Source organism: Pristis pectinata, chromosome 16 (assembly GCF_009764475.1).
Source record: "Pristis pectinata isolate sPriPec2 chromosome 16, sPriPec2.1.pri, whole genome shotgun sequence".
In the NCBI taxonomy this organism is placed as follows: Eukaryota; Metazoa; Chordata; class Chondrichthyes; order Rhinopristiformes; family Pristidae; genus Pristis; species Pristis pectinata.
This window is the reverse complement of record NC_067420.1, coordinates 45,884,288-45,906,440: the sequence shown is the minus strand read 5'-3', so window position 1 is coordinate 45,906,440 and position 22,153 is coordinate 45,884,288. Positions and strand designations below refer to the sequence as shown.

Below are 22,153 nucleotides of genomic sequence, written 5' to 3'. Positions count from 1 at the left end.
TAATGAAGGCACGAATTCTTGTGCTACCTTCACCACCCAGTGCTTGTCACCTTCATGGATCTGGGGATAGGTTGAATAAGTGGGCAAAAACTAGGCAAATGGAGTTTTATGTGGGGAGGTACAAAGACTGCAGATGCTGTAATCTGGAGCAAAAGATAACCTGCTGAAGGACCTCTGTCAGGGCAGCTCCGTAGAATCAAAGGGATTGTTGATATTTGAGGCACTGCATCAGGACTGAGTGTTGAGTGAAGTTGCTGGTATAAAGAGGCGAGGGGAAGGGGTGAGACGAGCTGGCAGGCATTAGGTGGAACCAGATGAGCTGAGGAGGGGGGTGATGGGCAGATGGCTCCAAATGAGGGCACTACTTTGTATTCCACCCAGGTAGTCTACAACCCAATGACATGAATATTGAGTTTTCCAATTTTGGGTAATCTGCATGTGTATGTAGTCTTTTCTCTTTCTGATCCACCCAGGTTTTCTCAAAACTGCTCATCAAACACCACACTCCTCCTTCCCCCCCCCCCCCCCACCCCCCAGTCCATCACCCAGTTTCTCTTTCCTCACCTAATTCCACCTGCCCATCACCCACACACTCAACCCACTGGATTTGCTCCCTCTCCCCCACTGGTTCCATCTGTCCATCATCCCTCCCTTATTTAATTCCACTTATAATCTTCTTGCTTACTAGATTCCAGCATCTGCAGCCTCTTGTGTTTCCATTTACCACCTCTCTAGCCTCTCATCTAGCCCCACCTTCCCACCACCTGGTTCCAGCTGCCCCTCATTCCCTGTGTCACAGTGTGCTTGGAGATGATGGAATTGGTTGGATGGGGTGCCATCAAAAGGCTGCATTGTCCTGAATGTTTTTGCACTGGTATTGGGTTTATTATTGTCACTTGTACCAAGGTACAGTGAAAAGCTTGTCTTACAACTGATTGTACAGGTCAATTCATTACACAGTGCAGTTACATTGAGTAGTACAAAGTGTACGGAAGTAGTACAAAGTGCACTGCTTGAGTATATGTTGGAACTACACTCATCCTGGCATGTGAAAGGTATCCCATCACATGTCTAATTTGTACATTGTAGATGGGGGAAAGCTTTGGTATGTTAGGAGATGAGTCACTCATCACAGGATCGTTAGCCTCTAAGATGCTCTCAGTTGCAGTATTTATGTGGCTGTACCAATTAAGTTTCTGATCATTGGCAAAACATGCACATCCCCAAACTAGGAGGTTGATGGTGGGGAACTTGGTGATGTCCAGTGCTTAGCCAAATGAAATGATGTGGATTGAATTGACTGAAGACTGGCTTCTGTGACAACCGGGATGTCAGGATGCTTTATCATTGTCTTAAACTTGCATGTTGACCTCTTGCCCTTGAGGATGGAATGTTCTTGGAGCTGCTTCCTTTTAGCAGTGGATTCACAAGTATTTTGTTTTTACAGCAATTTAATAGTGTTACATAGAACAGTACAGCACAGAACAGGCCCTTTGGCCCACAATGTTATGCTGACATAGCTAATCCCTTCTACCTACAGAATGCCCATATCCCTCCATTTTGTTCTCATTCATGTGCCCATCCAAGCCCCTCTTGACAGTCCCCAGTGAATTTGCCTCCACCACCCTATCAGGCAACACATTCCAGGCGTCCACCACTCTCTTAGTAAAAAAAAACATACCCCTGACCTCTGTTCTGATCCTACCCCCTCTCACCTTAAATGCATGCCCTCTGGTATTGAATTGCTCAATAATGGGAAAAAGATATTGTTTATCCACCCTATCTATGCCCCTCATAATTTTATACACTTCCAACAGATCACCCCTTAGCCTCTGCTGCTGCAGAGAAAAGAGCCCAAGTTTGTCTAGCCTCTCCTGATAGCACATGCCCTCTAATCCAGGCAGCATCCTAGTAAACCTCCTCTGCACCCTCTCTAAAGCCTCAACATCCTTCCTATAGTGAGGTGACCAGAATTGTATGCAGTACTCTAAATGCAGCCTAACCAGAGTTCTATAGAGATGCATCATAACGTTTTGACTCCTGTACTCAATACCTCGATTAATGAAAGCAAGTGTTCCATAAGCTGCCTTTACCACCCTATCTACCTATGTAGCCACTTTTAGTGAGCCATCAATTTGCATCCTAAGGTCTCTCTGCTCTTCAACACTGTTAAGGATCTTGCCCTTTAGAGTGTACTGCCTCTTGACAATATGTGTATCTCAAATAATGATGAGTCGGCATACAGGAAGGAGATAAAGACTGTTTAGAGATGGGGTGTGTCCTATTTGAGGGAGGCATGGGATCCAGCGAAACTTGGCTGTGGATTCGGAATTGGCTTGCCCATAGAAGGCAGAGAGTGGTTATAGATGGAGTGTATTCTTGGGGAGGTCGGTGACGAGTGGTGTTCCTCAGGGATCTGTTCTAGGACCCTGCTCTTTATGATTCTTAAAAGTGACTTGGATGAGGAAGTGGGAGGGTGGGTTAGTAAGTTTGCAGATGACACAAAGGTTGGTGGTGTTGTGGATAGTGTAGAAGGTTGTTGAGGGTTACAGTGGGACATTGATAAGATGCAAAGCTGAGAAGTAGCAGATGGAGTTCAAATCAGAAAAGTGTGAAGTGATTTACTATGGAAGGTTGAATTTGAAGGCAGAATACAGGGTTAATGGCAGGATTCCTAGCAGTGTGGAGGACCCGAGGGATCTTGGGGTCCAAGTCCATAGATCTCTCAAGGTTGCCGCGCAATTTGATAGGGTTGTTAAGAAGGCGTATGGTGTGTTGCCCTTCATTAATCGAGGTATTGAGTTCAAGAGCCATGAGGTAATGTTGCAGCTCTATAAAACTCTGGTTAGACCACACTTAGAATACAGGAAGTCCCCGACTTATGAACGCCCGTACATACGAACCAACCTTCGTGGTCTTAATGACCTTCGGTTCGTAAGTGGGCCCGGCCCCCAATCCTACCATGGTGGCGGTACACCTTCTTTGGCCCAACCCCAGGCCATGCGCGGCTGCGATCCCCGGGCCAAGTGCGCATGTGCAGACACTGTTCTGAGTTACAGACAAAATTGGGTTACGAACAGTCTCAAAAACGGAACTCATTCGTAACCTGGGGACTTCCTGTATTGTATTCATTTCTGGTCGATTCACAATAGCAATGATGTGGAAGCTTTATAAAGGGTGCAGAGGAGATCTACCAGGATGCTACCTGTATTGGAGAGTATGTTTTATAATGGGTTCAGTGAGCTAATGCTTTTCTTTTTGGAGCAAAGGAGGATGAGAGGTGACCTGATAGAGATATACAAGATGATAAGAGGCATAGATCAAGTGGACAGCCAGAGACTTTTTCCCAGGGTGGAAATGGTTAACATGAGGGGGCATAATTTTAAGGTGATTGGAGAAAAGTTTGGGGGGGGTGGCGGTGGGGGGAGGTTGGGGGGAGGAGGTGGAATATTAGAGGTGGGCGCGTGGAACATGCTGTCAGGGGTGCTGGTAGAGGCAGATACATTGGGGACATTTAAGAAAGTCTTCAATAAGCACATGGATGATAGAAAAATGGAGGGGTATGTGGGAGGGAATGGTTAGATTGACCTTAGGGTAGGTTAAAAGGTCGGCACAACATCATGATCCGAAGGGCCTGTACTGTGCTGTAATGTTCAATTTTCTATATAAAATGTCTTGGGATTCTCTAATGCTACTCGCCAAGGACATTTCATGGCTGCTTTTAGCCCTCCTGATTCCCTATTCAAATTCTCTCCTTCCTTTGTCTGACCTTAAAGGCCCTGTCTGATTTCAGTTTCCCAAACCTTACATGGGCTTCCTTTTTTTCTTTGTGAATGAATTTGCTACATCTTTCATCATCCAAGGTTCCCAAATTCTACCATCCTGGTGTTTGTTCCTTACAGGAATATATCACCTTGGACCCTGTCTCATCACTCGCCCTCTTCTTTATACTGGCCATCTTCCCTCTCCACTCTCAGTCCTGATGCAGGGTTTAGACTCAAAATGTTGACAGTTCCTTTCCCCACCCACAGATATTGCTCGACCTGTTGAATTCCTCCAGCAAATTGTTTGGGTTGTTCCAGATTTCAGCACATGCAATCTCTTCTTTCTCCAGATTAGTTTAAACCCTCTGGAGTAGCTTTAGCAAATCTCCCTGCCAGTCTATTGGTCCCCCTCCAGTCGGGATGAGCCAAAGGGCCTGTTTCTATGCTGTACAATTCTCGCTCTATGGATTGAATGACCTATTTCTCAGCCCACCAATGCATTGATATCATCATAAGACTACCCTCCAGACTGTCAATAACTCCACCAATCTTTGTGATATATGTGAACTTACTGATCATGCCATCTACATCATGTCCAAATTGTACACATGAAGTACAAATATGGTCTCGGTATTGATCCCTGTTGAAAACCAGTAGCAAACAGGCATCCAATCACAAAAGCAATCCTCTACCATCACCCTCTCCTATTGTTACAGCAATTTTGGATCCAATTTGCCAACACTCCCTGGATCCCATGGGCATTAACCTTTTGGACCGTCTCCCATGTGGGACCTTGTCAAAGTCCAGATAAATCTCATCTTCTACATTGCCCTCATTAATAACACTGTTACCTCCAGTTAGTGTGTTTTTCTTCAGCTAGTATGTTTTCTATGTTAATGTTACTAAGTGTTATGTAACATGTTGTCTGTCTTGTTCAGTTTCAGATTTTTTTGAATCAGATCAACAGTTCTCTAGTGGATTCCAATATGTTGGTTCGCTGCATAGTATTGTCCTTGGACGATTTGGAAAGCCAAACAGATGCTGTAAGAGGTATGACAAAAAATGAAATCTTCAAACAACTGGGAAACTTGAGGAATTCTGGCACTGTAATCTTTTCTCCCCTCTTTCTCAAACTGTGTGCAACACTCAACATAAATATTAACTTTTTTTTTGAGAAATAAGCATCCACTAGAATGCAAGGTATGGATTATCTGGTCACTTGGGCAAATGGAACTTCATCCAGCAAATGCAGGGATTGCAATTGGGTAGGTGCAACAAGGCCTGGAGCTTACAGTAAAAGGAAATTTATTGCAAAAAGACTACAGTGGGATGTCTAGATGATGTTGCAATGACTGGAAAATTTTAGGCTAGGAGAAAAGGTGGGACCGCTGGGGATATTTTCCTTGGAATGGTGGAAGGTCCAGGGGAGACTTAATGAAGTGTGTAAAATAATGAGGGGGCATTAGAGGATAACAGCAAGAACGCATTTACCTTTAGCAGAGAAGTCAAGTAACAGGGGACGTGGGTTAAGAGTAATTAGTTGAAGTTTTAGAGATAAGGGAATATGTTTTCACCCAGAGGCCAGTTGGGTTCTTGAAATTTCTGCATGAGAGGATGTTCGGGGTAGAAACTCTCATCATGTTTAAAATAGTACTTGGATGTGTATTTGAAGAGCCATGGCTTCTAGGGCTATGAACCTGGCGAAGGAAGGTGGAATTATGCTGGATATTGTTTATTTGGATCAGCATAGAGTTTATGGTACTGGTGGCAGCCATTCAGCTCATTATGCCTATGTTCCCGTGTATGAACTATGTGATAGGATGCAGATTAAACTCCAGTGAGAGCAGTTGCTGTTAACATTAAGATATATGAAGTAATCTAAGTATACTTGAAAATGGGAAGAAAGTTTAAAACAATTCTGTGGACGTGAAAGAGACTCCTATGTTGCCTCTTGGGTGCCAGGGTCAGGGACGTCTCGAATTGGGTCCACAGCATTCTGAAGGGGGAGGGTGAACAGCCCAGAAGTCGGTGGTATACATTGGTACCAATGACATGGGTAGGAAAAGAGACGAGGTCCTGAAGAGGGAATATAGGGATCTAGGTATGAAGTTGAAAAGCAGGACCTCAAGGTAGTAATCTCTGGATTGCTGCCTGTGCCATGTGCCAGTGAGGACAAGAATAGGTTTGATTTGGCAGATGACTGCATTGGCTGAGGAGTTGGTGTAGGGGGCAGGGTTTCAGATTTGTTGATCATGGGATTTCTTCTGGGGAAGGTGTGACCTGTAGAAAAGGGACGGGTTACACCTGAACTGGAGGGGGGACCAATATTCTTGTGGCCAGGTTTGCTCGAACTGTTGAGGAGTGTTTAAACTAGTTTGGTAGGGGAATGGGAACCCAGAGTGATAGGTCAGAAGTTGGTGCACTTAGTGTACAAGTAGATGCAGCGTGTAGAAAGACTGAAGGATAGGCAGTTGAAAGGGCAGAAATTGCAGTCAGTTGGATGGGCTAAAGAGTGTCTATTGTGAGAAGTGTCAGGAACAAGGGTGATGAACTTAGAGCATGATAAGTACGTGGAACTATGATGTGGTGGCCATTACAAAGGACTTGGCTATCACAAGGGCAGGAGTAGGCTGCTGGATATTCCATGGTTTAGATGTTGCAAAAAGGGATGGGGGCAGAGGTAAAAAGGTGGGGGAGTGGCTTTGCTGATCAGGGACAGTGTCACAGCTGTAGAAAAGGAGGACGTCCTGGAGGGAGTCAGTGTGGGCGGAAATCAAACAGGAAGGGAGCGGTCACTCTATTGGGAGTATCTACAGACCCCCCACCAATAGCAGCAGAGACACTGAGGAGCAGCTCGGGAGGCAGATCTTGGAGACATGCAAAAGTAACAGGATTGTTGTCATGGGTGATTTCAACTTCCCTAATATTGATTGACACCTCCTTAGTGTAAAGGGGATAGATGGGGCTGAGTTTGTTAGGTGTGTGTAGGAAGGATTCCTGACACAGTATGTGGGCAGGCTGACTAGAGGAGAGGCCATTTTGCACCTGGTACTAGGCAATGAGCCTGATCAGGTTTCAGATTTCTCGGTGGGAGAGCATTTTGGAGACGGTGACCCTAACTCCTTGACCTTTACCCTAGCCTTGGAGAGGGATAGGAGCAGATGACGTGAAAGTATTTAATTGGGGGAGGAGGAATTGTGATGCTATTGGACAGGAACCTTGGGAGAGAAATTGAGAACAGATGTTCTTGAAGTGCACGGTGGAAATGTGGAGGTTCTTTAGGGAGTACTTGCATGGCATTCTGGATAGGTTTGTCCCATTGAAGCGGAGTAAGGATGGTAGAGTGAAGGAACCATGGTCAACAAGAGACATAGAAATAACTTGTCAGAAGAAGAAAGAAGCTTGCCTATTATTTAGATTTTAGAAAGCATGGATCAGACAGAGATTTGGAGGGTTACAAGGTAGCCAGGAGGGAGCTTAACAATGGACTTAGAGCTAGAAGGGGGCATGAGAACGCCCTGGTGAGTAGGATCGAGGAAAACCTAAAGCGTCCTACTTGTATGTGAAAAATAGGATGACTAGAGTGAGGGTAGGATCGATCAGAGATAACAGGAAACGTGCCTGGAGTTGAAAGAGGTAGGGGAGGTCCTTAATGAATATTTTGCTTCAGTATTCACCAGAGAGGAGACCTTGATGTTTGTGAGGATGGCATACAACACGCTGATATGCTAAAGCATGTCGATGTAAGGAAAGGATGTGCTGGAACTTTTGGAAAATATTAGGATACATAAGTCAGCAGGGCCCAGACGGGATATATCCAAGGTTATTAAGGGAAGCAAGGAAGAGATTGCTGCGCCTTTTGGCGATGATCTTTGCATCCTCACTGGCCACAGGAGTAGTGCCAGATGATTGGAGGGTGGCAAATGTTGTTCCTTTGCTCAAGAAAGGGAGTAGGGATAAACCTTGGGAATTACAGACCAGTGAGTCTTACTTCAATGGTGGGTAAATTACTGGAGAAGATTCTTAGAGATGGAATTTATGGGGCATTTAGAGAAGCATAGTCTGGGGACAGTCAGCATGGCTTTGTGAGGGGCAGGTCGTGCCTCACAAGCGTGATTGAATTCTTTGAGGATGGACAAAGTGCATTGATGAAGGTAGAGCAGTGGATGTGGTTTCATGGATTTTAGTAGGTGTTTGATAAGGTTCCTCATGGAAGGCTTATTCAGAAAGTCAGGAGGTTATGGGATCCAGGGAAGCTTGGCTGTGTGGATTCCGAATTGGCTCGCCCATAGAAGACAGAAGGTGGAGCGTATTCTGCCTGGAGGTCAGTGACCAGTGGTATTCTGCAGGGATCAGTTCTTGGACCCCTGCTCTTTGTGATTTTTATAAATTACTTGGATGAGGATGCGGAAGGGTGGGTTAGTAAGTTTACGGATGACATGAAGGTTGGTGGTGTTGTGGATAGTGTAGAAGGTTGCTGTATAGGACATTGATAGGATGCAGACCTGGGATGGGAAGAGGCAGATGGAGTTCAACCCGGAAAAGTGAAGTGATACACTTTGGAAGATCGAATTCGAAGGCAGAATACAAGGTTAATGGCAGGACTCTTAGCAGTGTGAAGGAACAGAGGGATTTTGGGGTCCACGTTCATAGATCCCTCAAGGTTCTGTGCAGGTCAATAAGGTTGTTAAGAAGGCATATGGTGTGTTGGCCTTCACTAGTCGGTGTATTGAGTTCAAGAGCCGCGAGGCAATGTTGCAGCTCTATAGAACTCTGGTTAGACCACAAGTGGAGTATTGTGTTCATTTCTGGTCGTCTCATTATAGGAAGGATGTGAAAGCTTTAGTGAGGGTGCAGAGGAGATTTACCAAGATGCTGCCTGGATTGGTGAGCATGTTTTATGAGGATAGGTTGAGTGAGCTCGGGCTTCTCTCTTTGGAGAGAAGGAGAATGAGAGGTGACTTGATAGAGGTGTACAAGATGATGAGAGGCATAGATCGAGTGGACAGTCAGAGCCTTTTTCCCAGGGCGACAATGGCTAACACAAGGGGCATAATTTTAAGGTGATTGAAGGAAGATGTAAGGGGGATGTCAGGGGTAAATTTATTTATTTTTTTACACAGAGTGGTGGGTGCTTGAAATGCACTGCTGGCAGAGGTTGTGGGGACAGATACATTAGGGACATTTAAGGGACTCCTAGACACATGAATGATAGAGAAATGGGTGGGAAGGGTTAGATAGATATTAGAGAAGGATAAAATATCGACACAATGTTGTGGGTCGAGGGCCTGTACTGTGCTATAGTGTTCTATGTCAAGCTTTCATAGCAGTCCAGTGTGGTACTCTGGTGGGAGGAGGGGTAAATAATTATTAAAAGCATTGTTTTTATTAATTTGCAAATCCTGGGCTTTGTTGGCAAATCTAGAATTTCTTGCCCATCTTTACCTATTAAGAAGTTGGTAATAAGCCACCACCTTAAGCCACAGTAGTCTATGATAAAGCTATTCCTATGTGGTGGTAACTTTACAATGGCAATATATTTCCAAGTCAGGATGGTGAGAGACTTGGAAATTTTGGTGTTCCCGCGCACCGGTCTGTCCTTCTAGATGCTGAAGGTTGAGTGTTTCAGAGGGGTTATCAAAAAAATCTTGGAGTTGTTACAGTGCATGTTGCAGATGGAATACCATGACACAATTATGTGCTGGTCATGGAGAGAGTGGTCATTTAATGTAGTGAATGGTATTGAGCATCAAATGATGTTACAGCTGCACTCATGCAGGGAAGTAGAGAATGTCTAATCATATTCCTAGCTTATGGATAATAGTGAGGGTTTAGGCAATCAGGAGGTGCACCACTTGCTGCAGGGCCTTCATCTTCATAGTATTTGTATGGATTCTCCATTTATATTTCTGGCCAATGGTGACCACCTCCCGTTTTTCCATCCAATTCCAGGATGTGCTCTGTCTGCGAAAAGCAGCATAAATCCACTTAGGCTGATAACCAACCAATTTATCAATGAAGTAATGGAAGATGTCATTGACAGGGCTATCAAGTAGCCCTGAAATTGAAATACAGGGTACGTCCACTGAAAAACAAAGGGGATTTATGCCTGGAGCTAGAGGAATTGGGTGAAGTCCTAAACAATTATTTTGTATCTGTATTCTCCAAGGAGTAGGACATGGATGATGGTGACAAAAGGGAGGGTATGTTGATGTTAAGAATGAGGCAGTGTTGGGTGTCTTGGAAAAAACATTTAAGGTAAATAAGTCCCTAGGGCCTGAGGCAGTCTCTTCCAGGATATTGAGGGAAGCAAGGTAGGAGATGGTTGGCTGATCCAGAAGATTAATTCATATTGAATCCACAGTATGTTGGTAGGTTGGATACGAAATTGGCTTGGTCAAAGGTGACAGCAGGTAGTAGTGAAGGGTGTTTTTCTGTGACCAGTAGTCTTCCTCAAGGATCAGTTATTTTGTTGCTTGTAACATAGATGAACGATTTGAATGAAGATGTAGGTGATCTGATTATAAAGTTTGCAGGTAACACACAATTGGTGGAGTTGTGCATAATGAGGAAGGTGGTCAAAGCAGGGTATAATTCAGTTGGAAATTTGGGCAGAGAAATAGGCCAGATAAGTGCGAGGTGATGCACATCTCTTTGACTTAGTCGACTGTGGTGCCAATCATGTTGCTGGACATTGAAGGCACCAACCCAGAATAAATCTGTGTCCTTGTTTCTCATGGTCAACGTTTCTTCAAACTGGGGGCCCTGAGGGCAGACAATAAGTAACAAGAAGTGATTTCCTTGTGTTTTATCTGATGCCATCAGATTTCATGGGCTCTGATGTCAGGTGTTCAGTTCTGGTGGGGCCACTCACTCCTGACTTGTACTTTAGTGCCATTGCTTGTTGTATGTCTGTCCAGTGAATGTTCTGGGAAATAGGCGGGGCATTACTGAAGGCGTATCTCAGGGCAGTATCTTCAGCTACTTCATTACTGATATTCCTGACATCGAAAGGCTAAGAGTGACAATCTTGCTCTGCTCAGATTTGTTTGCAGTTCATCCAGCAATGAAGCAGCTGTACCCCCCTCCTGCAGGTTGATGTGAAGATCAGGTTTTAGAATGAAACAGGCAGACAACATTCAAGTAACAGCCTCAGTACAATTAGTAGTGACCATCTCGGAGGCCATTTACACCATAATTGCAACTCAAGCCCTATTTTTCTCCTCTTCCACAACCACACCAACTTCACAGATGGTGGGCTTTCCAGCTCTTGCAGTAGAAAGAGAGCCATGCTGCTTCTCGGCTTGGCTACCATCAACTGACCAGTCCAAGTTGCATAATGATCACTAAAAATCAAAAAAGCTCAGTAGGCACAAGCAGCCTCTGTGAAAAGAAAAACATTTTCATGTTGAGAGCCTCTCATCAGAACTGGAAAAGAGGGAAAACAAGTTAGCTTAAATCTAATTTGTTTTTCTCTACCCCAGGTTTGATAGTCTTCAGCCTGAAATGTTAACTCTGTTTTTCCTTCCATAGATGTTCCCTTACTGCAGAAATTTTCTAGTATTTCTTTTATTTCATATGGTGAAAATCATGCTGCCAAAATTGGTTGTGGAGAGCTGAGACTCGCACAGTTCCCGGTATATCAAAAGCCCACAGTGATAACCATTTGAACTGTTTACATCAAGTTGTTAAAATTCCACTCTCCTGTTATGACAAGTTGGTTGAGGTTTGTGTAAACGTGGTTTGTAATTTTCCCACCATCCCATGTGATAAAGGACTGGAATGTGCTGTTCTGTTACTGACCACCTGTGCCTATATTCAGTTGCAGAAGTGATTTCCCAATGCTGCCTGTTGTCCTACATGTCCCATGTGGAAACCGGCTCTCGTTCCTTTTCCGTCTAATTAACATTATTCAAGTGCAGACCCTCACGCAGGTAAACTGAATTTTTTAATGGTGTATTTACATTTTTGTCAAATTTAAGTGTTTTGTTTTAGCATGTTCTTTGATATCCTGGTGTCAGTATGCATTTCCATTGTAGGTTAAGATTTTAGAGCTGATGGCATTGAGCAGTAAATCAAGTGGACATTTTCCTGGATATCAGTTGAAGAGCAATCTCTTCAATAAAATGAAATCTATTAAGGAAACACACGAAAGACCATCTGAAATTGTTTTAGTTTATTTGTATCATTAGAGTGAAAGGAATTTGCATCACCAAAGGAGGCTGTTTTTTTCCATCATGTATATGCCACCCAAAAGTAGACTTCACATTAAATCTCGCTTCTCAATTCCTGATCCATCGGAGTTACAACCCTTCAAGTGTTCAGCCAATGTGGTTAGTGTCTCTGCCTCCACCACACTTTGAGCCAATAATTTTCAGACCCTGCAATCCATTGATTGGAAAAAGCTTTTCATCAACCCTCTCTAATCCTTCAACCAATCTGCTCCCTAGTTATTGTCCCTGCTGCAAATGGAAATTAACTCATTCCTGTTAACTTTATCTAGGCTGTAAGTTATATACCTCAATTAATACTTTTTTGTTCCACAGAAAGTAACCCAGCCGATTCCCATCTCTCCCTCTTAACTATAATTCTGCAGCTCTGACAACATTCTTGAAGTTCTCCTCAGCGCTTTCTCTAGTGGTATCGCATCCTTCCTGTAGTGTGGTTATCAGAATTGTTTTGTAGCTGTGATCTAACTAGTATTTGCTGTAGTCATATCATGGCCTCCATGCTGTTGACTTTTGTGCCTTGGCCAATAAAGGCAAGTATTGTGAATGCCACCACCTTGTTCACCTATCAGCTTCAGGGATCTGTGGATATGCAATTCAAGATCTCTCCTGGACCAGCGCGTGATCAACCTGTGGAATTCTCTCCACTGAAGCTGAATGAATCATTGAATATGTTCAAGAAAGAGTTGAATATAGTTCTTGGCTAAGGGATCAAGAAATACGGGGAGAAAACAGGAACAGCTAACTGAATTTGTATAATCAGGCATGGTATTAAATGGCTGAGCAGGCTCTAAATACCAAATGTGCCGATTTAATATTTTTGTTGTAGATATCTGGATATTAAGTGAATTGAGGAATATGGGGTTATTGCAGGTAAGGGGTCCTGAGGTAGCCGTGATGTTACTGAATGGTACAAAGTACAAATGACCAACTTCTAACTACAAAAAGGTGACAGGAGCAGGAATAAGCCAGCTGCCCAAGGTAATGGTTGATCTTCTACTTGGGGGACCATTTTTGTGGCACTGTCCTTCTGTGGATTCCCTTTGTACGGAAGTACTCCGGTAATTCGTTATCCCAGTCTTCGGAAATCCAGAATTCATCTGGCTCGCTGATTTTCCACACTCCCTCAAGGTTCGCTGGGGCCCTGTTTTCCCCTGAACATGAATATGGAGAAGCTATTTCCAACGCTGCTGGGTCAAGAACCAAAGCAAGAATTTAATGTGATTGGCAGAGGAGCAGGGGTGACATGAAGAAAAATGTTATTTTCCAGCAAGTAGATGTTTGTAATTTATTACTTGGGGAGTTGATAGAAGCAGTTTTCCGTCAAGCTTCCAGAATTGGACATAAACACAAAAGAGAGAAATTGTAGGGCAACAAGCAAAGAGCCAGTTAGTAAAAATGACCTAAAGAGGTCTTCGAGAAAGTCAGCGTGCACAAGATGGGTTGAATGGCTTTTTTCTCTGCCGTTACGTTTCAGACAGTCACAGTCATACGGCACAGAAATAGGCCCTACAGTCTCTCTCATCCATGCCGACATTTTGCCCATCAACCTGAATCCCATTTGCCCACATTAGGTCTGTATCTATCTATACATTATCTACTTAAGTGTCTGTGTAAATGTCTCTTAAACATGGTAATCGTATCCGACTTCTCCACCACCACCCCTTACAGCGTGTTCCAGATATGAAGCACTTCCTATGTGGAAGTAAAAATCTTAGCTGTCAGATCCCTTTTAAAACACCTACCTCTCACAAATCTGTTCTTTTGATTTTGATAACACTATGGTGGGAAAAAGATTCTGTCTACCATATCTCTGCCCCTCATAATCTTGTATACTTCTATCAGGTCACTCCTCAGCCTCCTTCCCTCCAGGGAAAACAAACCCAACCTATCCAATCCCAACCCATCACTAAAGTCCTCCAATCCAGGCAACACGCTCTGCAGTGCCATCACATCCTCTCTGTAGTGTGGCGACCAGAACTGCTCTAGTGCAGCCTAACCAATCCTTTGTAAAATAGCAACCTAACATCCCAACTCTTGTATGCTCTGCCTCAATGTACTAAGGCAAGCACACCATATGCCCTTCACCACCTTATCGACCTGTGTTGCCACTTTCAGAAAACTATGGACTTGGACCCCAAGGGTCTCTCTGCTCACCAACCTTAAGAACCTACCATATGTCCTACCACTATTTGACTTACTAAAATGCATCACCTCACACGTAATTAAATTCCTTCTGCCAACGCTACGCACAACTTTCCAACTTACTCTATCTTGCTGTAACCTGAGACGGCTTTCCTCACTATCCACAACACACCAATTTCATGTAATTCACACATTTACTAATCATACCTCCTACATTCACATCCAATTAATCACACCTTCTATATTCATATTCAAAGATTCTTTGCTCGATATTAATAAATATGTCTATTAAGCTTCACCATTATTTGCCTCTTGTTACTCCAAAGATGTGAGCCAGGGAAGTGTGTTACTGATGTTGTTTCTCTACTCAGGAAAATGTCAGCTGTCTGAACACCCAGCCTAGTGATCCTGATGCTAGCAAGGCGCAAGGGCAAACTGCCATTTTACCTGAATGCCCTGCGGGAGAAAGAGCTTTCTGAGAATATCCAGGATTCCTTCTCAACAATTTCCACAGCCTGCTCCGCTTTGGCAAGAACATTACCTCAACAAAGATAAGGACAGCACCTGTCTGGAAAATGTGAGTCTGGCCACAGCTGAGGAACTCCTTATCAGTCGACTTAAGTAAAGCTGCTGAAATATTTCTTTATATGTAGTCTAATTTTACCTCATTTGCAGCCATGCTCCTCTCCAGCCATGTGATTGAACAGGTGGGGCTTCTGCAACCTTGGTCATGGCAATCACCATGGAAACAGGCCATTCAGCCCACCTGTATCCCATATGTATTCCTAGCCTCATAAGTACTCCCAAAATGCATCACCTCACATCTTTCAGGATTAAATTCCATCTGCCATTTTTCAACCCATTTCACAAACACATCAATATAACCTTGTTGCCTCAGACTACCCTTCAAAACCTCCTCCAATATTCCTTGTCCCTCAGCGAACTTGCTGATCATCCCTCTATATCCATATCACATATATTACAAACAGCAAGGGTCCCAGCACTGATCCCTGTGGAGCACCAGTAGTCACAGGCATCCATCACAAAACCAACCCTGTACCATCACTATCACAAAGCTAGTGCTTTGCAAACTTACCCCGGATCCCATGGGCCCTAACCTTTTGGACCAGTCTCTTATGTGGCCCTAACCTTTGACGGTCTCCTTGTCAAAGACCTTAATGAAGTTAATGTAAATCACATCTACTGCACTGCCGTTATCAATACACTTGTTACCCTCTTCATAAAATTCAGTCAGATTGGTCAGACAAGCTCTGCCCTTGACAAAGCCATCCTGGCTGTCTCTAATTGGTCCCTGTCTTTACAAGTGATCATAAATCCTCTTCAGAATTTTTTCTAATAACTTCCTACTGCTGATGTTGGGCTCACAGGTCTGTAATTACCAGGCTCTCCCCTGCTGCCCTTTTTGAAAAGACTTACCACATTTGCTGTCCTCCAGTCATCTGGTAGCTTACTGTGGCTGGAGAAGAATTAAAAATCTCAGCCAGAGTGGCAGCAATCTTTTCCCTTGTCTTCCACAGTAGTCTGGAATATTGCAATTATACCCACCTCGACCACTTCCCTTGACAACTCATCTCTCTTTGCCTTCCTAATTTCCTTTAAGTATCTCCCTACAAGTTTTTTTATACTCTTGATGGGCCTCCACTGGTCTCCATGCCTGCAGTAAGCTTCCTTTTTTCCTCTTTATCCAAACCTCTGTATCCCTGGACTTGGTGGATGCTTTGCCCTGAGATCAGTAGTTTGGGAGGGAATGATAGCAAGGCTTGGTGAGTTGTTGTTCTTGGATTGTTATACGAAGGACAGCACAGTGATACAGCTAGTAGAACTGCTGCCTCAGCTCCAGCAAACCTGGGTTGAATCCTGACTCCAGTGCTATCTCTGTGGAGTTTGCATGTTTCCTCTGACTGCTTCACATCCCAAAAATGTGCAGATTGGTGGGTTAATTGTTCACATAAATTGCCCTAATATGTAGATAAATGGTAGAATTTGAGTGGTATGAGGAGTTGATGGAATAAGAGAATAAAATGGGTCAGAGTAGGATTAATACCTTTTTTAAAAAAAAGAGCTTGACATTGGCACAGACTTGATAGGCCAAGGGCCTGTTTTCCATGCTGTATCTCTGATTCTCTGTAAAAAGATTCAAAGTTCAACTTTGCACTGAACACTTATTTAGCTGATAGGAGTTAGTTATCCATCTTACTCTTTGTTTGGGTTGATGGCTCATGCCCTGTGTGTTAATGTTGACAGGATTGGTCTGTGCATGGCTTTCATGGCCTGTGTGCTTGAATAATTTGCCGATCCTTGCAGTCTGCTCTTGCACAGGAGGCCATTCAGCTTATTGGGTCCATATTTCCTTGTATCCCCGCATCTCATTCTCCCCTACATACCCTGAAAAGGAATCAGACAGGGAGTTGAGAGAGATCCAAGAGGATAGAGTTGGGGAAGGGACTGGCTGGATTGCTCTACAAAGAGCTAGCATGCTCTCCATGGGCCAGTTGGCCACCGCCTGTGCCAAAGCAATTGTCATTCCTCTGCATCTGGCTCACGAAAGATTGGTCAGTTGGTTGATGCTGTATGAGCTCTAGAAGCCTGGGTACTATCCAACATCAATTGCTGCTTTTTTGACTGAGGGACTCGAATAAAAGGTCCTTTCTATGTTGAGCTTCTGTTTAAGTGTCTTAATGACTTATTATTTTAGATAAAATTTTGAACTTCATCCTGTTTCTCCCACAGAGCTCCTGCATTAATTTCAGTTACTGGAAAGAGACAGTCTCACTGCTGCTTTGTCCAGACCAGACAGCCCCTTGTGCAATCATTAGCTACATTGATAAAGCGTACATGAGCGTTGATAAAGACTTCAGTGAAGACTAATGTTCACCTTTTAGACCAACTGGACTGATGCTTTGTACAGCTGCAGATTCAGCCCAAAACCATGGAATTCAGGCTGTGGTGACTGATGTTTATTCACAGCCACACTGGGAGTTGTGGAAGAGCTGGTGGTTGATTAGTGCAAATACTTTTATTTTAACCATGGACTGATGCCTTTTGTCTTTGATTACTATCCTCTGGGCTTCTGAACCCATATATTATTGGCTGGGGGGGTGGGGGGGTGAGGGGGGAGGAGGTTGTGGGAAGGTTAGAAATCTTCTGTCACTGGATACAAGAGTCAAAGCTGCCTGCAAACCAGCACTGCCTGGGCCTAAAGGTATAAAGGAGGGAGCACTTTTATGATCAAATTTTTTTTAATATCCCATGCTGATTTGGTATTTTAAACATTAGTGTGTGTGTCACTTGGTATCTTCCTGGTTATGTTAAGATGCAAGTGGCCAGCAGAACAACTTTCAGTGTGAAACTCGTGTGCGAGTTTATAGTTATATTACATTCACAGTAACATTTTAACTAGTTTGTTAAAACTGAGTTGCTGTTAGAATTTGAATGATCTGTTTCTCCTCGAGTATTTGAATCTGCTTGAATCTTACACGTGCAGCTTATTAAATCCTCATAGTTTATAATATATACAGTGTACTAATTATACCCAGATTTTGGCGTACAGTCCATTGAATGCCCTTGTAGCTTTTTGAAAAGCACGTCTGGGGTAGTTTAATTTTCTAATGGTAACATACACAAAACCTTTATAATTTTCATATATCATCTATTTTTTTTCTCTTGCCAACTTCCTTCCCAAAGGTGGTGATCCCTTACTGGGTTCAGTTCCATGGGTGCTGGTCACCCTTGAGTACGTTGCCCGTGCTTGAAATTTCAGAATGAGTTTCAGCAGTCAATTGAATTATATAGGAGTGGACATTGAAGTTGAATTAAGTTCTGTTCTTGAACTTGCAGCTAGAAGCATTAGATACTGATCAGGACTCATTACCGTAGCCATTTCTCCTCTTCCTACCCACAGTGCTAGTCCAACTCTGGCCATAATCAGCTGACTGAGCTTATTGCCAGGCTATTCCTGGTCTGTGTGGTTCAGCTAATCACAGGGTAAACTTCCTGAACAACAGGAGGGTCATCTGTTAATGGAATGCTGATTTGTGCAAACATGCTGTGTAAACCACTAGATCAGTGAGCTATGTGTATGTTTAACATAATGATTAATGGGCCTGAGTTAGTGCAGTTTATAAACTGTGGAGAAATTACTGGGTTGAAAAGTTGACCTGTGACATTAAACAAAAAATTCAATGTCACGATGATTTCAGTGAAGTGTATAAAGGTGCAAATTGTTTATTCTCTATTCATGCACTTTGGAAGAGCAGATTTTTTCCAAATGCCTTGGGTCTGGAGAGTATTAAGATTTTACAAAGGAAAAAGTTCGGGTGGCTACAGATCTGTCAATGCTGATAGAGCTGTACGAGTTGATAAATAAAGACCATCCACAATATGAGGATGCACAATGTTGTGTACTGGCTTGTCTGATTATCCCTTTTGCATTGATATCAGTGCACCCAGTAAATCTGATCAAAGACTGAAAGTTGCTCTAGGTAGTCTCATCTCTTTCCTGGGCCAAAACTGCCAAATCCTATTTGAAATATTTTGCCAATTAATAAGCCTACATGTTGTCCATACTGGTGAGCCTCATGCTTCATTGTATAGTTGATCTGCTTTTTGTTTTCTACTTGCATATTTTTAGAATCCCAAACTAAAACCTTGTATTCTGATCTCTTGCTGAGCTGTCTGTACACAATCTGAAATAAAAAGAAAAATGCTGGAAACACTCAGCAGGTCAGGCAGCATCTGTGAAATTGAAACATTTACCATTTCAGATCAAAGACCCTTCATGGGAAATGTGAAGGGAAACAAGTTTTAATTTTCAGAGAAGGTGGAAGAGATATTTGTCCAAGGATTTGTTTAACTTGAGATCTTAAGTTCAGAGGGACTCTATCCAATTGCTTGACAGGGTTTGATTGTCAGGTTAACCTGGGGTGGTTCTTAATAGTATTGTGAAAGAATAAAGGCACTTTGTGTTCTATCTTTCTACGTTGATAGTCACACAGTCTAGTTAAAAAGGTAGCTGGAACCTTTAAGATTTCCCAGATGGTTTAAGATTCTTTGAAGTACAGTAGAAGGGCTTTTGTACAAAATCCAGGACCAGGCTGTTAATTACTTTTACCGGATAGCCTGTACATAGTGGAGATAGGTTAGCACCAGGTTTACACCACCTGATAATGAAAGATTGAGCTGTGTGCAGAAGGTGGTGATGACCAAGTCAGTCCAACTCCTCAGCCTCGCTGAGATTACAATTCTATAACTAGAAAAATGGTCTCAGTATTCACAAGCAGCTTATTGCCAGTGACTGTTTTAATTAATTGAAAAACAAATAATACTTATGTGTGGGAATGAACCTTCCAAGCACCAGCTCTCACAACTTGAGCCTATAATCTTTGGTCTGGATTGTTATGTAACACCTTCAGATCGTGAGCAAAGCTACTTGCATGGATTTTACAATATCTTTGGGCATTTGATGTGTGGATGCTGCAGGTCAACTCGAGCAATGACAAATTTGGTCTACACCTCACTGAAATCTCTTCCTTAATCTGAAAGGTATTTTGTAGATATTGTTTTAACCTCAGTTGGTTTGCATTCTTACTGAAATCTTTCTTTTACAATATTTTATTAAAATCCATGAAAAAAATACTGAGTACATCAAAAAAGTAAAAATACTACTGAATACATTGTTAAATCATACTTAGGATTACAATACTCTAAATTAATAATCAACATGTAATAGTTAATAAAGCAAAAATTTGAATAATTTATTATTTAAAAAAATCTAACTCCACTACCGAAAACCGAAGCTGTTTAATAAAAAAAAACAAGGAAAAACCCCTTGAAACGTAACAATGTCAGCCAATGTCTGTATTTTAGTCACCAAATCAAAGGTTTTGAAATACTTCAAAGAAGGTTTCCACAGGGTTTGAAAGTCTAAGTTAGATTCAAGAATTGAACAATGGATCTTCTCTAGATTCAGGTATGACAAAACATCCTGTAACCATTGAGCATGAGTAGGCGGAGTAACTTCCTTCCATTTAAGCAACACAGCTCTCCTGGCTATAAGAGAAATAAAAGCCAGAATTTGTAGATCAGAAGCCTTCAAAGTTGTATCTTTTTCTCCAACGATCCTAAATAATGCAGTCAAAGGATTAAGTTTAAAATTTATTTTAAAATGTACAGAAAGTTTGAAACTCCTCTGTCCAATATTTTTTTAAGACTCTGACACATCCAGAACATGTGAATTAAAGAAGCCTCTCCGTTATTGCATTTGTCACAGTAAGGAGATATATCGGAATAAAATCCTTGGAGGATTTGGTTGCAGTTAGAAAATATTTGGTTTATTGAGGTTTTTCTGTCTAGTCCCATTTTCTCTAATTTTTTTAAACCTTCTATGACTGATGTAGTTTTTAAAGAGTGGGATAAATTAGGTATTACTTGTTTTTCAGGATCTGTTTGTTGAGGAAACCTTTCTTCATTTGAACAATTGTCTACCAAGTATAATTTACCAAAAACTCATTTTTTCCGATATTTACAAATTAGAGATTTTCTTCGATCTCAATTACATTCTTTTCCTATAAGTCCTGATAAAAATTATTAGATGTAATCTTTAATTTGAAACCTTTTCACGATGGCTCAATGTCTAATAGTTATGACAGGTTACTAGGAATGAGTAAGGTGCCACTAGGTAAAATTAAAAACGCTTGGCAACAAGATTTGTGGATGTCATTTCTGAGGAAACTTGGAATGAAATTTTTAAATTGGTTAATACTTCGTCATTATGTGCCTGTCATTCTCTCCTTCAATTTAAAGTGGTCCCTAGAGCATTCTTACTGAAATCTTAACTCCCTCATTTAAGTAAAATTTCCTTTTTCAAAACTTTGAAATGATTGTGGCGCTTGTTATCAAAGCAAAACAATGAATGGTAGCTTTTATTAATTGCTGTCTCTTTGCTTGGATTTTAAAGGAGAAAGATGTTTGTGTTCCTCCAGATGTCTGTCTTGCCAGCCTAAGCTTCAGCCACATATTATGCAATACTTGTCAAATAAGTCTCTGCTGCCTTTTAAGCACCAACCTTTACCTCAATTTCATAATTTGAAGGTTCAGTTGAATTCATGTCTTCATAGATCATAAGGAGGTCAAAATACCTTTCAACTGGAATTCATTAATGAAGGATTATTCTCTCATCACAATGAGTCCCTATAACTGGAGCAATGTAAGGTTTAGAGAATGAACAAGAATTTTTGGTGAAGTAATGTCACATTTGAAAGAACATCAGTTTCCTATTTTATTTCAAACTGATTGCATAAAGGGACTGGATCTTGGCTTTTATTTATTATTTGAATAGAGTTTGTATAATCTTTGAATCCTTTGCGTCCACATTACAGCCTTATTAAATGTTTCAAACTGTAAAGTTTAGAAGCTGGTGAAATTCACTGAATAATTCTCTCTGCCTTTCAGGGGCAGTAGTTTAGATGGTAATGTGGATAAGGTGAATCGGTTGAGTGGTGGCTGTGGAAGTTGTTGCTTCACAGTTCCAATGACTGTTTCAATCCTAACCTCCAGTGCTGTCTATGTGGAGTTTGCATGTTCTCCCTGTGACTGCATGGGTTTTCCCTGGATGCTCCAGTTTCCTCCCACACCCCCAAAATGTGTGGGTTGGTAAGTTAATTGGGAACTATAAATTGCCCCTGGCTATCTAGGTAAGTGGTGGAATCTGGGAGAAACTGGTGGAAATGTGGATGGAATAAAAATGGGATTGGTATAGGATTTATGTAAATGGGTGCCCAATGATTAGGGCTGTCCTGCTGGATCCGTTTCCATGAATGAATGAGTGATTCTTAACTTCATCTCGAATGTTTTAAGATTTTTATTTAAGGCTCTTCCATTACTGGGGAAAAATTTCACTCTGCCCTTTCAGTTTCTTACAAAATCTGAGAAAATTCATTCAAATTGCCTTTTGACCATCTTTTAGATGACCTTCAGTTAACCTTAACTGAAACTGGA

At 42.2% G+C, this 22,153-nt stretch overlaps 1 protein-coding gene across 1 annotated transcript in view; it reads left to right on the top strand.

The window, feature by feature from the left end:
• Window positions 1-19,997, top strand: part of LOC127578749 (short transient receptor potential channel 4-associated protein-like) — an 85,954-nt gene extending 65,957 nt beyond the window's left edge. The window contains 8 exon segments of the mRNA XM_052031162.1: window positions 4,703-4,814; window positions 11,587-11,640; window positions 11,643-11,698; window positions 14,509-14,532; window positions 14,534-14,612; window positions 14,615-14,659; window positions 14,662-14,714; window positions 16,889-19,997. Of these exon segments, the coding sequence (XP_051887122.1) occupies window positions 4,703-4,814; window positions 11,587-11,640; window positions 11,643-11,698; window positions 14,509-14,532; window positions 14,534-14,612; window positions 14,615-14,659; window positions 14,662-14,714; window positions 16,889-17,026 (561 nt within the window). The 3' untranslated portion in view covers window positions 17,027-19,997.
• Window positions 19,998-22,153: the final 2,156 nt, after the last annotated feature.